This window comes from Saccopteryx leptura, chromosome 4, assembly GCF_036850995.1.
Source record: "Saccopteryx leptura isolate mSacLep1 chromosome 4, mSacLep1_pri_phased_curated, whole genome shotgun sequence".
NCBI lineage: Eukaryota > Metazoa > Chordata > Mammalia > Chiroptera > Emballonuridae > Saccopteryx > Saccopteryx leptura.
In genome coordinates, this window is record NC_089506.1 from 197,737,567 (window position 1) to 197,753,202 (window position 15,636).

A 15,636-nucleotide genomic window follows, 5' to 3' on the forward strand; every position below is an offset into this window, starting at 1 on the left:
CTCAGGTACTAAATTGGTTCGGTTGGCAAAGCAACAGAGCAGCAGCCCAGACTGGCAGAGCATCACCTGGTAGAGGCTTGCCAGGTGGATCCCGGTTGAGGCGCATGCGGGAATCTGTCTCTGACTCCCCACCTCTCACTTAATAAAAAAATTTTTTAAAGGTAAAAATAAAAAATAATTTTCCCTTAATAAGCATGATTGGTAAAGGGTCAGTGATGATATCTTTCATCTACATATCTGAGCCACACAGACACTAACGTCCCAATAAATCAAGCAAAGAGGAACTTGCTGGCCCAGGCGGCCAACACACAAGTGATCCGAGACAGCATCTCCTTAGCCAGCTACAACTGGCACACTGAACAGAGAGGGGGCTAGAAAAGGACTTCACTACCTACTTTCCCCTTGGCAATCCCTACTTTATGTTTCCACTTTTAGGCATTACATTAGAATGCTTAAGAGCGTAATTATTATAACAAGTCCTAAGGGTTTTCACCTTGTTTAGTAAGGGCTTCTCGGAGAGCAGGAGTTATCATAGCTCTTCTTTCGCTGGCTTCGTTCTTCAGTGTGCTCCTGAACAAACCAGTTTTCTCTGCCTGCTGCTCCTTTACTCTCTGTATGAAAAAAAAAGAATGAAAGCCAGAAATGGCAATGTGCAATGAAAACAACAGCACGACAATCAGGCACATGCAGCATAAATAAAAAGGTTCATCACGAACCATGGCTCACAACCTTGTTCTCTCTGAAGTGATCACATTTCCAGTCAGACAATGATCTAAAAACAAGCCAATCTTTTTTTTCCCCAAAAAAAAGTATAGTCAAACATAACCCTAAAACATAAATAATCATGTATCTATATGTCAAATATTTTATTTAGCACACTACAAACAGCTGCATAACTTCAGCAAGTTATTTCTCTGAATTTTAATTTGCTCACCTCAAAAAAGGGGGAAAGCAGTATCTATGGAGCAGGAATGTATTAAATGAAATAAAATCACCTGGCACAATGCCTGATACATAATAGAGTTCAATAAATTATAGCTACTACAGGTATTGTTTCTGCAAACCCAAATATAAGTCTAAAAAGTACTCTCAGCTGCCCAGACAACAATCTGCTCAGAGACCAAGTTACTCCACCACCTCTACCTGCTGCCCTCAATGGCTAGCTTGACAAGATCCTGTGAGGAAAATTTGTCTTCTGTGATAGAAATAAATCTGAAGGATAGAACTGATTGTATTTCCTTTGGACTTTGACCACTAGAATATCACGCAGAACACCTCTGATCATGGTATATGGTCTTGTATCATGCCTGTCTTGTAGTTTCTGTAAGTGGCTTCATATTACAAAATAACCTTCATTCACCTTTTGCACTGATTTCTTCCTCTATCTTTTTTTGTTTGTTTGTTTTAACAGAGACAGAGAGAGTCAGAGAGAAGGACAGACAGACAGGAAGGGAGAGATATGAGAAGTATCAATTCTTCACTGCACCACTTTAGTTGTCCATTGATAGCTTTCTCATATGTGCCTTGACCACGGGTTGCCAGCCAAGCCAGTATCCCCTTGCTCAAGCCAGTGATCTTTGGGCTCAAGCCAGCAATCATGGGATCATGTCTATGATCCCATACTCAAGCCAGCGACCCCTCACTCAAGCTGGTGAGCCCACGCTCAAGCTGGTGACCTCAGGGTTTTGAACCTCGGTCCTCTGCGTCCCACTCCAACGCTCTAACCACTGCACCACCGCCTGATCAGGCTCTTCCTCTATTTTTTTTTTATATTTTATGACTTTTTTTTAAGTTTTTTTTGTTTGTTTGTTTGTTTTTACAGAGACAGAGAGAGGGATAGACAGGGACAGACAGACAGGAATGGAGAGATGAGAAGTATCAATCATTAGTTTTTCATTGCGCATTGCGACACCTTAGTTGTTCATTGATTGTTTTCTCATATGTGCCTTGACCGCGGGCCTTCAGCAGACCAAGTAAATTCTTGCTTAAGCCAACGACCTTGGGTCCAAGCTGGTGAGCTTTGCTCAAACCAGATGAGTCCGCACTCAAGCTGGCGACCTCGAGGTCTCAAACCTGGGTCCTCCACATCCCAGTCCGACGCTCTATCCACTGCGCCACCGCCTGGTCAGGCTCTTCCTGTATTTTTAAACTTATTATATGTGTGTATATATATAATATAAATATGTATTTAAGTTATCTCAATGTCTTTTTGAAGATGGTAGAGGGCTAATTAATATTTTCAAAACAACACACAAAGTCTATGCTACACTTTAGAGCAGGGGTCGGGAACCTATGGCTCGCGAGCCAGATGTGGCTCTTTTGATGGCTGCATCTGGCTCGCAGACAAATCTTTAATAAAAAAAAATAATAACGTTAAAAATATAAAACATCCAGATATATGGAAAAGATTTATATAGGCGGATGGGGATCCTCAAACCCCTCAGCGAGATCTTCTGAGCATGGCTTTTAAGATACCTAGAGGCAGAAAAAGCCCAATAGAGATCAGGGGAACTACCAGCTTTTAGGATACACCCTTAAAGGCTCCAACGCCCCAAAGGGGTCTCATAGGATGCCATCTGGGTCCTGTTTCAATAGTGGAAAGGAAGGTCATTGAGCTAAAGCCTGCCAGGCTTACACGCCTCTGCTGTGAGGAAACAGGGACACTGGAAGGTGGGCTTCCCCCTCGCTCCTCTAAGGGAGGGTTCAGTCTCTTCCAGCCCGGCTCCAACCACCTATGACCTAACCTTGCCCAGAAAGCTGGGGTTTGCCACTGAAGGCTGAAGGTGCCCAGGGCCGTCGGCCCCATCTACGACACTGTGGACAAGCCTAGGGTATTTCTTCCAAGAAGCAGGTAAACTGATCTCATTTGCACAAGGGCCACTTAACTATGTTTTGCCTGAATAGTCAGGTTTTTTATTCTTCCCTCAAAGATCTCTGTTGTGGGTGTTGATAGTCCTATTTTCTGCTGCTTTGCTTAATATATAGTGTTTCCTTTATCCCTCCTACCTCAATGCCCCACTCATATTTCAGGCTGGGACCTACTCCTAATTTAGAGCTCTCTTTCCTCCTTTTGCCAACTTGTATTATGAATTTACCTTTGCCACCCAGCTTAGTGTATCCCAAGGTTCTCTTTACCATGCCACGGTCACAGAGCTCCAGGGAAAAGCACCCTGGTCTCAACTCTCCAGGCAGAGGAGAACAGAAGCTCCATATCCACGCATGGTGCAAATGGCTTTTTCCAGTCTACCTGAATCATTACCAGCTAGAAGCAGCGGTCATTGGGACTTGGACATGAGCTGCAAAGTATAGAATGGTGACAACAATTCCAGTGCCATGCGGACTTTTCCTGTGGGCAACTTTCCTGGACTCCTGCTCCCTGTGACAGCTCCTAACAGACTGAACTGTGGTTGGGTTGCATTTTTCAAGGATTTGGCATGGTGATGGGGCCAACTTGGACTTGGTGAACATGTTAAGGACACTACTCTTTTATGGATTCTTGCTGTATTGGCCAAGAGTTTGCTTAAAGGCTTTTAATCACTGTAAAAAAAAAAAATAGAGGACTGGATGAAGAAGATGGGGCACATATACACCATGGTATACTATTCAGCTAGGAGAAATGATGACATGGGATCACTTACAGCGGAATGGTGGAGTCTTGGTAGCATTGTGGGGGCTGAAATAAGCGAATCAGAAAAAAACAGGAACTGCAGGATTCCATACATTGGTGAGACATAAAAGCGAAACTAAGAGGCATGGACAGGAGTGTGGTGGTTACGGGGGGTGGGGGGAGGGAATGAGAGGGGGAGGGGGAGGAGTACAGAGAGAACTGGATAGAGGGTGGCGGAGGGCAATCTCTCTTCAGGTGATGGGTATGCAACAGAACTAAATGACAAGATAACCTAAAATGTTTTCTTTGAATGTATGTACCCTGATTTATTGATGTCACCCCATTAAAATAAAAATTTATTTATAAAAAAAAAAAATGAAAGCATTCTATACATACCCAAAAATAAATATTAGCCAAATGTCAAAAAAATATATATAAAAAACATTCTCATGTATTACAATCCATTCATTTCCTACCGCTCATGTTCATGGTTGCGGGTGGCTGGAGCCAATCACAGCTGTCCTCCGGGACAACACCAAATTTTTATTGAATAATGCGTAATGTACACGGGTCGTTGTATGACTCTCATGGAATTATATTTTAAAATATGTGGCGTTCATGGCTCTCTCAGCCAAAAAGTTTCCCGACCCCTGCTTTAGAGGAAACATTCAGCAGATCTGACAAAGAGCTGCAGAAATTCAAAATAATTCACCTTGGCAGCAGCCCTACCAGCAAGCCCTAGACCAGCGGTTCTCAACCTGTGGGTCGCGACCCCGGCGGGGGTCGAATGACCAAAATACAGGGGTCGCCTAAAGCCATCGGAAAATACATATTTATTATACAATACATTTTTAAATAAAATATGTATTTCCGATGACTTTAGGCAACCCCTGTGTTTTGGTTGTTCGACCCCCGCCGGGGTCGCAACCCACAGGTTGAAAACCGCTGCCCTAGCCTGCCCTCAGTGCCTGACTCCATTTCCAACGTCCAGCCCCCAGTGGATCAGTGAGCAGACTCACAGTAGCATCCTTTCTACCTAAAAATGAAAATGCCTCACAGAGGACATGATGTCTGAGATCTGCATCAAACTAACACAGAAGGGAAGACGGTCTATCTTTGACGCTGGGCTGTAAGTAACTGGGATTCGCTATATCATTCTGTCTACTTGTGTGAAGATTCAGTGTTCTCTATACATAAAATGTAAAACAGACTAAATATTTTTTTAAATAGAAAAAGATAAAGCATGAAACTCAGAGTTAACTTCTTTCGCATCTCTTTGTCTTTAACAACCTGCTCTGAAATAGGAAGTCAGTAAAAAAGCTCTTCAGAGAGTCAAATGTACCAAATGAGAAATAAAATCCCTGTTATTTCTATCTGTCCTAAAGGTCAGCATTCCAAAGTACTAAATATAATCAAAATGCAAAATTAATGAACAATTTGGCTTCTGTTAGTAGAATCTTCAACTGCACATTTTCAGATGGAACAGAAAAACCTTATAAACAAACATCAATCATTTGTTCTTATCTATTATAAAATCAGTTTGATGCTGGGCATTTTTAATAAATTAAAAGGCTCCAGTTATTATTTGAAGATTTTTTTTTAAAAGAATCCTTTGGCTTTTTTAGAAGTCCATTTCAGACCTAAAAACCAAAGAAATGTGCTGAAAAGGAAGTCTGGTGGTGGAGCAAAATGAACCAACCTTGACCTTGACCACATTTAAAGGTCTCTGAAGTAATTCCTTAGCAAGTTACTGTAAGTCCCTACTAACGATGCAGGAATTGAGAGGTGGCAGTATTTACTCGTGAAAGCCACTGTCACCACAAAACCTCATCCGCTTATTTCCTTACCACAAAGGCCACATAAACCCAGAATTGCACCCAGCCCGTGACACTGGCCTCTGACCACTGTGCTCAGAATTCTACAGACACCTCTTCTAGTTAAAAGAAAATAAAAAACTCTTGACCACTATGAAATGAAAATACTCTCCAAAGAACAGTGATGGAACATTGTCCATGTCCCATCACTACAGAAAGTGTCTACTATAAAATACGAGTATAGCTACTCCAGATTCAATAATTTAGACACAAAGTTTATATGAAAAGAGATCAGAGGTTATGATAAAAGTCTTGAGCATTCAGGACAAACATTATTTTTCATTCTTTGCCTCTATGGCAGTTCAGTCCTATCTTCATAAGCAGCAGCAACTTCATTTCTAAAAAGAAATACAATGCTTCATACACTCCAAAGGACATGCAAAGCACCATTCAAATTCTAATTCTAATCTCCTGGCTACAGAAATTGTTCAGTTTGCCTAGAATATAACAATATAACAACTATATAGGACCTATGTATCTTTTATAGCTCTTACGTAGCCTAAGCAGAAATAAATGAAAATCCCAGAATTGGTCAACCTTTCCTCCTCTCTCTTCTATACACAACATTTAACAAGGTTTTAATTCCCAGCCTATTGGTTTTCCTCATCTGCAATGCCACTGCTTTTGCCCAAAGCCTTGGTTTCTTCTAAAGGACAACTGCAACAGCCAAACTAAATGGTCTGCCTGTCTCCAGCCTCTACTTGTAACCCTTCCCCACCTCCTGAATCCATCACATTTGCCTTGAAAGAAAACACTCCTCCCAACCAGCTGCTGTTTCTCAACATGCAAAAGAAAACCCGATTATAAACTAACTTCCTGAGCAATGTCTATAAATGAAAAGTTCTTTATAAACAGAATAGACTACATGAATCTTATGTAATAATGGGAGTAAAAAGTGGTACTAACTTTCTTTTAAAAAAAAATTATACAGTATTACCTAGCGCATTTTCACACTGTTCCCAGAAACCAGAGTACTACCCAAAATTGCCTAGGATGAAAACAAGGCAAAAAAGTGCTTTGTTAAAAATCATAAGATAAAATGCCACCTACCCTGGACAAGAACAAATAGGTATTTTGCAACAAACAGGCTTTTCATTACCAAAGCATACATTTCTTCTGGGGGGAAAAGAAAGTGTCTCCATTTGTTTAAATGTTTGTTTACGTACTGTATTGACCCTTGTTTACTGTCAGGCGATTCCCTTCTTTACCAGTTCAGGCAGAAGACATGCATACAGAATCTCTAGGTCAGCGGTTCTCAACCTGTGGGTCGCGACCCCGGCGAGGGTCAAACAACCAAAACACAGGGGTTGCCTAAAGCCATCGGAAAATACATATTTCCGATGGCTTTAGCCGCTGAGAAGCCGCACTACTGTCTGCAGCAGCGCTATTCAGCTTGAATGCACGCCATTATGGACGTGCATTCCAAACTGAATGCCTGTGGTCATGCGCAGACGTGATTGCATCATCCATCCGGGGCCTAAGGGGTGGGGGAAGTGGGGGGGAACGCTCCACAGTCCATAGCAGTGCATTACGTGTGTCTGGGGCTTGCTGACGTTATCAGTGGGCGGGCGCAGCAAGCGCTGGAGGACAGAAGCCTAGGAGGCGGAGAGGCAAGAGGCAGAAAGCCAAGAGAGCCTGCTGGTGTAAAAAAGGTTAATGTAAAAACAGTACACACACAATACTGTGTAAGTGTAAGGTGCTTTGTGTGTAATCATTACACAGTACACAAAGCAGCTTACACTTACACAAAGCACCATACATTTACAAAGTGTGAACTACATTGGTCTTATACTATAAGAGACCACTATAAGATGTAGTTCACACTGTTCCCCAATGTATAATTATCTCCCATATCTCCCACTATTTTCCCATACTCTGAATGAGGAAACTGCTGAAATCAGTGGTTTCCAGCATTGAATCTGCCTCCTATTGATTTCATTGGGAGTGCGGCGGATTTTGTGGAAGAGCTCCCGAGAATATCGGGTTACCACACAATCCACTGCAGCCTCCTTTTGATTTCAATAAGAGGCGGAGAAATGACACATTTCTTCCTCTCCTATTCAAGTCAATGGGAGGCCGCACCAGATTCTGCTCAAATATAGAGCATGTTGCTTAATTTTTTCCACGCTAGAACTTTTCCTAGAGCAGAAAAATTACAAAGGTGGAATCCGCCACCCCCAATAGACTTCTATAGGAGGCAGATCTTTTACACTGCAGAATCCGCACAGCAGATTCCTCAGTGTGAGGCCTCTTTCAGTCTATTGGGGGGGGGGGGGGGGGTGGATTCCACCTTTGTAATTTTTCTGCTCTAGGAAAAGTTCTAGCGTGGAAAAAATTAAGCAACATGCTCTATATTTGAGCGAATCTGCTACGGCCTCCCATTGACTTGAATAGGAGAGGAAGAAATGTGTCGGAACTGCATTTCTGCCATACTGGGGATCTCTCTTCTGCGGAATCCACGGGTCTCCCATGGAAGTAAATGAGATGTGGATTCCACCGCAGAAACCGCTGCTTTATAGTGTGAAAGAGCCCTGAAAGATACCATGCTGTGCAGAAACTGTAGTGTATCCTATAACGTAGTTCACACTGTTCTATATAGAAAATTTGCCACTAATCTGGAAAAAACAGATCCATTAGTTAAGCAGCTATTTATGGAATGGTAGCCCCAATACACTAGGTAAGGAGGTCCATTAGTAATAAATATTTCTCAATATATAATTAAATATTGTTTTTGTGATTAATCACTATGTTTAAATTATGTTTGATTTGTAGCAATGAGAATACATAATGCATATCAGGTATTACATTCCGAATCATAACTGTAGCAAAATTACAGTTATGAAGTAGCCTGTAAAGCCAGGAGCCACGGATTGGGCCACTATCAAAGCAGCCGCCTGGCCCATGCAGGTTCGCATTGGATTCGGACAGTCAGTAAAGAAACAAAGGAGCCACAAACTGGTGGGCCATTTTCTTTAATTCTAGCTTGCACCCGGTGGGCAAGTAAAAATACACACTGGGCTCCAAAACCCAGTCACATTCAGTGCTCACAAAGCCACTGACTTATCCGAGTTTCCTAGAATCAAAGGTTTCTAGCTCACCAGCCTTATTCTCCTCAGTTCCCCATCTCCTTCCTTATCCCAGATACAAACTCTGTACAAACTGGCATCTCACTCAGCACTCCGCCATCTTGGCTGCTTTTCCTGGCCTTCTCCACGTGGCCTCCTCCCGCTGCTGGCTCTATTCTCTCTGCTCTCTCATGCTAACCTCAGGAACCAAGAGAGACCAAACTCCCGTTTTGCCCCCACTTTATACTGTAGCTTCACAACCTCTAATCCAATATACAAAGTAGGCAAGTCTCTAATACAAACTCACTTCTCTGAGGCATGATTGGATTGTACCGCCCTACATCAAAAAGGGTGGGAAAGGCTTAATCCCAAAACCAAGCCCCAGGCTACAAGGATTCTCAACACACATTAATATCACCTGGGCGATGGCCTCACGTGGGCAACGTCATCTTTAACAAAGTGAGCATAATATATTTTATCTGCCCAACATAGCCACCAAAATTATTTTTTGGTTTGGGGTCACCACAACATGAGAAACTGTATTGCGGGGTCACGGCATTAGAAAGGTTGAGAACCACTGGTCTAGGTCGTTTTTCTATAGTCAGCCTATCTAGGCCTGGAGTCATGCCAGCACAGGGTGGGCATGCAGTAGAGGTTGGCCAAATAAATTCTTAAATGCCTCAAAACCACTGAGAGCTATTTCTAGCTCTAGAAAAACAGATTTCCCTCTTTCAGTTACTTACTCACTCTAGATCTCGCAACTTTCAATATCAAAAAAATCTTCTCCAGGTGTAAGTAAAACTCCACCTGCTGCAATTTAACCCACTTCTACAGTGTAAAGCCAGCAGCCAGGGCCAGGGCTACCATCACAGCCACCCAGCTCATGCAGGTTCGCATTGGATTCGGACAGTCGGTAAAGAAACAGCGGAGCCAAAAACTGATGGGCCATAGTCTTTAATTCTAGCTTGCACCTGGCGGGCAAGTAAAAATACACACTGGGCTCCAAAACCCAGTCACATTCAGTGCTCACAAAGCCACTGACTTATCCGAGTTTCCTAGAATCAAAGGTTTCTAGCTCACCAGACTTATTCACCTCTGTTCCCCATCTCCTTCCTTATCCCAGATACAAACTCTACACAAACTGGCATCTCACTCAGCACTCCACCATCTTGGCTGCTTCTCCTGGCCTCCTCCACGTGGCCTTTCTCTCCTCTCCTCTGCTCTCTCTTCTAATGATAATCTCAGGAACCAAGAGCGCAAGCTCCCCCTCCGACCCCATTTTATAGTGTAGAAATCCAAACCCTTAATCCAATATACAAAATAGGGAAGTCTAATACAAAGTCACTTCTCTGAGGCATGATTGGATTGTACTACCCCACATCAAAAAGGGTGGGAAAGGCTTAATCCCAAAACCAAGCCTCAGGCTACAATGATCCTGCCTGCCCCCAACACACATTATTATCACCTGGGCAACGGCCTCACGTGGGCAGCGTCATGTTTAACAAAGTGAGCATAATATATTTTATCTGCCCAACATACAGGTTCCTATTTCTCTAGTAAAGGAATCCCCTGCATACCACTCACTTGTCAGAGCTGGGGCTTTTGTTTGTTTTTTGGTTTTTTGTGACAAAGACAGAGAGATAGAAAGATGAACAGACAGGGACAGACAGACAGGAAGGGAGATAAGAAGCATCAGTTCTTCATTGTGGCTCCTCAGTTGCTCATTCATTGATTTCTCATATGTGCCTTGGGGGGGGGGGGGCACAGCACAGCGAGTGACCCCTTGCTCGAGCCAGCGACCATGGGGTCACGTCTGTGATCCTGTGCTCAAGCCAGCGACCCCACCCACAATCAAGCTGGATGAGCCTGCGCTCAAGCTGGAGACCTCGGGGTCTAGAACTTGGGTCCTCCGCATCCAAGTCCGATGCTCTATCCACTGTGCCACCGCCTGGTCAGGCCAGAGCTCAGTTTTTAAATAACCAATTTTCAACATGACTCAAAGCTTTTTGTGTATCTTAAGTTTTAAGGAAGTTTTGTGAACATTTTGAAAAGCAAACTAAGCAGGTGTGTCAAGAGCTTTAAACTGGTTTTCCTCTGACCCAGTGGTTCTGTTTTGAGAACCTGAGCGAAGGAATTCACTGTTCCTTCACAGGCCATGGGTAAACAGGCTGACCTAAAGGCAGTGTCTTGTTGTTGAAGGGATGTCACCTTTTAAACACTGGAAACCTTAAAAATAATTAGGAAAGGAGAACTAGCTCCATGTAATTCCACTGCAGTACTCTGCAACTTTATAACCGGAATTGGACACACGGAAATCCTTTTGTAAATGGAAATGTTTCTCTGGTGAGTAATTACCAAGCATTCACCATTTATTGCCAATACTAATGATACTGATATCACTGTTTGTTTGCTTAAGCAGACATGCTGTGGGGAGTGTTTAGCAATATTTACTTACTGCAGGGGGAAAAAAGCAATCCCTTTACATTTACAAATCATAACAGGAGAGGAAACAGAAAATAAACAACCTAAGAATCCTCAGGCCTTCCTGACTCACTGTTCTCCACCCAAACTCTCTAACTTCCCTTCTGGGAACCACTTCTCCCCTGGGAGGCAGCAAAGCGACAAGAAACAAAAAGATGGAGTCTAGGCTTGATCCCCACCACCTACCAGCCTGCTGTCTGACTTTGAACAAATTGCTGTACTTCTCTAAGCCTGTTTCTTACCCTGTGAAACAGTAAAGGGAAGATGATAACAGTACGGATATCAGGGTTATTATGAGGATTGAATAAAATAACCTACTGTGCACTCTAATTTCTCCTAATACTCTGAACGTACACACCGGAACACCCTCTCTCTCCACACACCCACCCACTCATGACTCATGTATTCAATAAAATGAATGTATTGTTCCCATTGCCTTTATTTACTTACTTACTTTTCGGTGAGAGGAGGGGAGACAGTGAGGCAGAGTCCCCCCCCCCCCCCCCCCAGCTCTGACCAGGATCCACCCAGCAACACCGTCTGGGGCCAATGCTCCAATACTGGGCTTTTTTGGCACCTGAGGCTGATGCACTTGGACTAATGGAGTTATCTTCAGTGCTCAGGGCCATGCTCAAACCAACTGAGCCACTAGCTATGGGAGGGGAAGAGGGAGAGAAGGAGAGGGATGGGGGAGACTAGTAGATGGTTGCTTCTCCTATGTGCCCTGAAAATCAAACCCAGGCCATCCATACACCAGGCCGACAGTCTATTCACTGAGCCACTGGCCAGGGCCCCCACTGCCTTTAGGACAAAGCTCACACTCCTGTAAAAGAGCATGAAAGGATCTCCAGAATCCTGCCCTTCCCTTCTCTGTTCGACCTCTCCACACATCCCCACCCCTACACAACTCGACACATACCAAACGGCTCGGAATTCCCCAAAACACCATTCCCTCTGCATCTATCTTCCTAACTCTCCAATGTTTCAAACTCTAGCTCTCTTGTTCCTGAACTTCACTCCTAACCTTCAAATTCTGTTCAGACTTAGAATTTGTGTCATAGACCTTGTTACTGAGGAAGGGGGGTAGAACATCATGGTGGTATACTAGTTGAACCAAACCTAGCCAATTTGAAGATATCTTATAAAATAATAGTTAGTAGTTATCAAGTACATACTATGTGACAGGCAAGAAAATAAAGGCTTTGGATAGATAAACTTGTTTAATTTTGTGGACACAGAGAAAAAAGATACGTAACAAGAAGGGCTCCTGGTGGCTAAATGGGCTCAAAAGCAGAGCCTAGCAGTAGTTTCTAAACAAGGGCCTCTCATGCAAGCCACACTTTGGGGAGAAGCCTGCACTAAGCTGCCTGACTTCTGCACCAAACTGCCTACCTGCACTGTGTTCCTGCAATCTGAGCCAAATGTTATATAAAAAAAAATCAGCCTGACCAGGCGGTGGCGCAGTGGATAGAGCGTCGGACTGGGATGTGGAGGACCCAGGTTCAAGACCCCGAGGTCGCCAGCTTGAGCGCGGGCTCAGCTTGAGCAAAGCTCACCAGCTTAGACCCAAGGTCACTGGCTCAAGCAATGGGTTACTCGGTCTGTTGAAGGCCCGCGGTCAAGGCAGATGTGAGAAAGCAATCAATGAACAGCTAAGGTGTCGCAAGGCACAACGAAAAACTAATGATTGATGCTTCTCATCTCTCCATTCCTGTCTGTATGTCCCTGTCTATCCCTCTCTCTGACTCTGTAAAAAAAAAAAAGAAAAAAGAAAATCATATTTCAACCAATAAGACTTAGACTTCCCCTATCCAATCAGAGTCATGCAGCTATATCCTCATTAGCATCTTCACTGACCAATCAGGAAGGTGCTTTTTGGACCAATCAAACTATAAGAATTTGTAGTCCTCATTTGCAAGAGCAAAGACCAATTGGAACTGACCCTCTACATAGGTCACACATAGGACAGCTCCCGTCTGGTTCAGGGAACTGTACTTTCCCTTTTCATCCAAGACTAAAGACTGTCTTTCCCCACTGAGCTGAAAAACCAATCCAAAGACATCTTACAGGGCCAGAGCGGGGCAGACCAAGGCAGAGCAGAACGGACTAGAGTGGCATGGAGCAGAGCAGAGCAGGCAGAGTGGGGCGGAGAGAGGCCTCACCTAAGGGCCGCCTCACAGTGGCGCTGTTTGCTCTGAATAAAGTTTCCTTCTTCACCGCACCCCAAAGTGGGGATTCCTGTTGGCACTGAATTGCCACCACTGACCATAGCTCAACAACCTTCACAATAACTTTAAGAGGCAGTTGCTGTTATCATCTCCCGCTTTAGAGATGCAAAAACTGAAGCAGAGAAAATGAAATGACTTGCCAACAGACACACAAGCTGAGACAGTGTGACTCCATTCAAGTTAGTATTATTCAAAAGAGGTCTTAGAATAGGAGTGCTCTGGCCCAACTTTAGAGCCCATGCTCTTAAGTACTGGAGCTTCCTCTACAGTAAAAACTCAAGCAATTTAGTGTGATGCATAACGATGATCAGGCAGAAAGCAGCTCAGGAGTATGTGTGGACAAACCCCAAAGGCAATGCCAAAAAACTATGAAAAGGAAGAGCCAAACAGTAAGAACATCATCACTCAAGTTTATATACTACATCAGATATAAAATGAAAACACGAGACATTTGGAAACTCCACCATAACCAAACAATAATGTAAAACAAATACTGATAAGCTTATTTTCATGTTGTACTAAAGTTGAAAAAAAAATTTTTATCCTGGGATAAAAAATGGTTTTATGAGATTTTTTATTAGCAACTTGAAATATCATAAACCAATTTCTTTAAGTTCATAAAGTCCAAAATCATTTCACTTCAAACAACTTTACATGGATATCCAAATTTTTCACTAGTGCTTTTCTCCAGCGCCCTCTAATGGACATAAGATAAAAAAGCAAAGAAAAAAATGAACCCACATATTATTCCATACTCAATGTAAACTTGAAATTTGCTGAGATTAGATATTAAGTGTTCTCAAGACACACACAAAAAAAAAGTTACATAACTATGTCAGGTAATGGATGTGTTAACTTAATTGTGGTAATCATTTCACGATTTATACATGTATCAAATCATCACATTATAACCTTATCAAAAATCCCATGTATAATCTAAATATATACAATTTTTATCAACCATAAGTCAATAGAGTTGGGAACAAAATTATTCCAAATTCTTCACCCACTACAAATAAAGCTTTAAATAGTTTTTCTTAATCTGGTAGAAAAATGCAGAAATCTATTTAAATCAGTTGTCATGCACTGAAATCTATCTTGGTTTAAGACAGTCAAACCATGCAAAATTACTCAGATATTTAATTAAGGGACATAAAATTATAATTTGTTTATATCAACTTGGGCAAAATATAACCTAACAGCTGAAAACCTGAAACAGGCTATATGATCAACTCTAGAAAAAAACATATAAGCAAATTTAAAAAGTCTAAGCTAACTTCTCATTTCAACATCTTTCAGGCTTTTAGAGATTTGATGCATTTTCACGTACATGTTCTCATCTGACTCACACAACTCTGTCAACTCGGTAAGGAAAGCGGAAATGGCAGCCCATGTTTCTCAGACAAGGGGATCAATGCTAGGGAAATTAAGCTGAGCGCTTAGATTAACAAGTAACAAACTAGCTAGGTCAGGCCCAGAACTTACATCCATACACTTGTCATTCATTTTTTTAGTGAGAGAGAGAGGAACAGACAGACAGGAAGAGAGAGAGATGAGAAGCATCAACTTATAGTTGCTGCACCTTAGTTGTTCATTGATTGCTTTCTCATATGTGCTTTGACAAGGAGGCTCCAGCCAAGCCAGTGACCCTTGCTCAAGCCAGCAACCTTGGGCTCAAACCAGTGACCTTTGGATTCAAGTCAGAACCATGGGGTCATGTCTATGATCCCACGGTCAAGCCAGTGACCTTGGGGTTTCAAACCTGGGTCCTCAGTGTCCCAGGCAGACACTCTATCCTATACCACCACCTGGTTAGGCGACACTTGTCATTCCAATTAGCTCCTCTGCCATTGCTTCTAAAATACAAAAGCTACTAAAAATGCTAAAAGAAAAAAGATAGATGGTAATTTTGGATATTATACTTTAAACATTTCTTTTAAATTTTCCATTGATTTAAGAAAGAGAGAGAAAGGGAGAGAAAGAGAGAGAAAGGGGAGGGAGAAGAGAGAAGCAACTCACTGTTCACTTAGTTGTGCACTCATTGGTTCCTACTCATATGCGCCCTGATCAGGGATTGAACCCACAACTTCAGTGTGCAGGGAAGATCTCTAGCCACTAAGCCACTTGGCCAGAGCCTGGATATTGTAGTTTAGAGTTTTATACTTGTTAAAATACCTTTGCTTATAAACTTTACAACTGAAGCCAAACCAATATAAAAGTGAATACAGGACAGTGTGTAGTCAAGAATCTGGTCTTGCTCAAAAAGAATTCTGCCTTTGTCCCCAGTTCCCAACAAGTAACCTCTAAAACCTTGTAACTTCCAAATGATAAAAGTATCTATTCCCATATTCATGGTGGGCCCCTCAGACTGCACTTGACAG

The 15,636-nt window shown here is 42.6% G+C and overlaps 1 protein-coding gene across 3 annotated transcripts in view; it reads right to left on the minus strand.

Annotated features, from left to right (window-relative positions):
• The window catches only part of LOC136403579 (S-adenosyl-L-methionine-dependent tRNA 4-demethylwyosine synthase TYW1), a 204,900-nt gene that overhangs the window by 160,249 nt on the left and 29,015 nt on the right, over nt 1-15,636 (minus strand). For all 3 annotated transcript variants that reach the window (XM_066382466.1, XM_066382465.1, XM_066382467.1), the window contains exon 8: nt 494-611. In XM_066382466.1, coding sequence (XP_066238563.1) covers nt 494-611 — 118 coding nt within the window. The remainder of the gene's footprint in view (nt 1-493; nt 612-15,636) is intronic.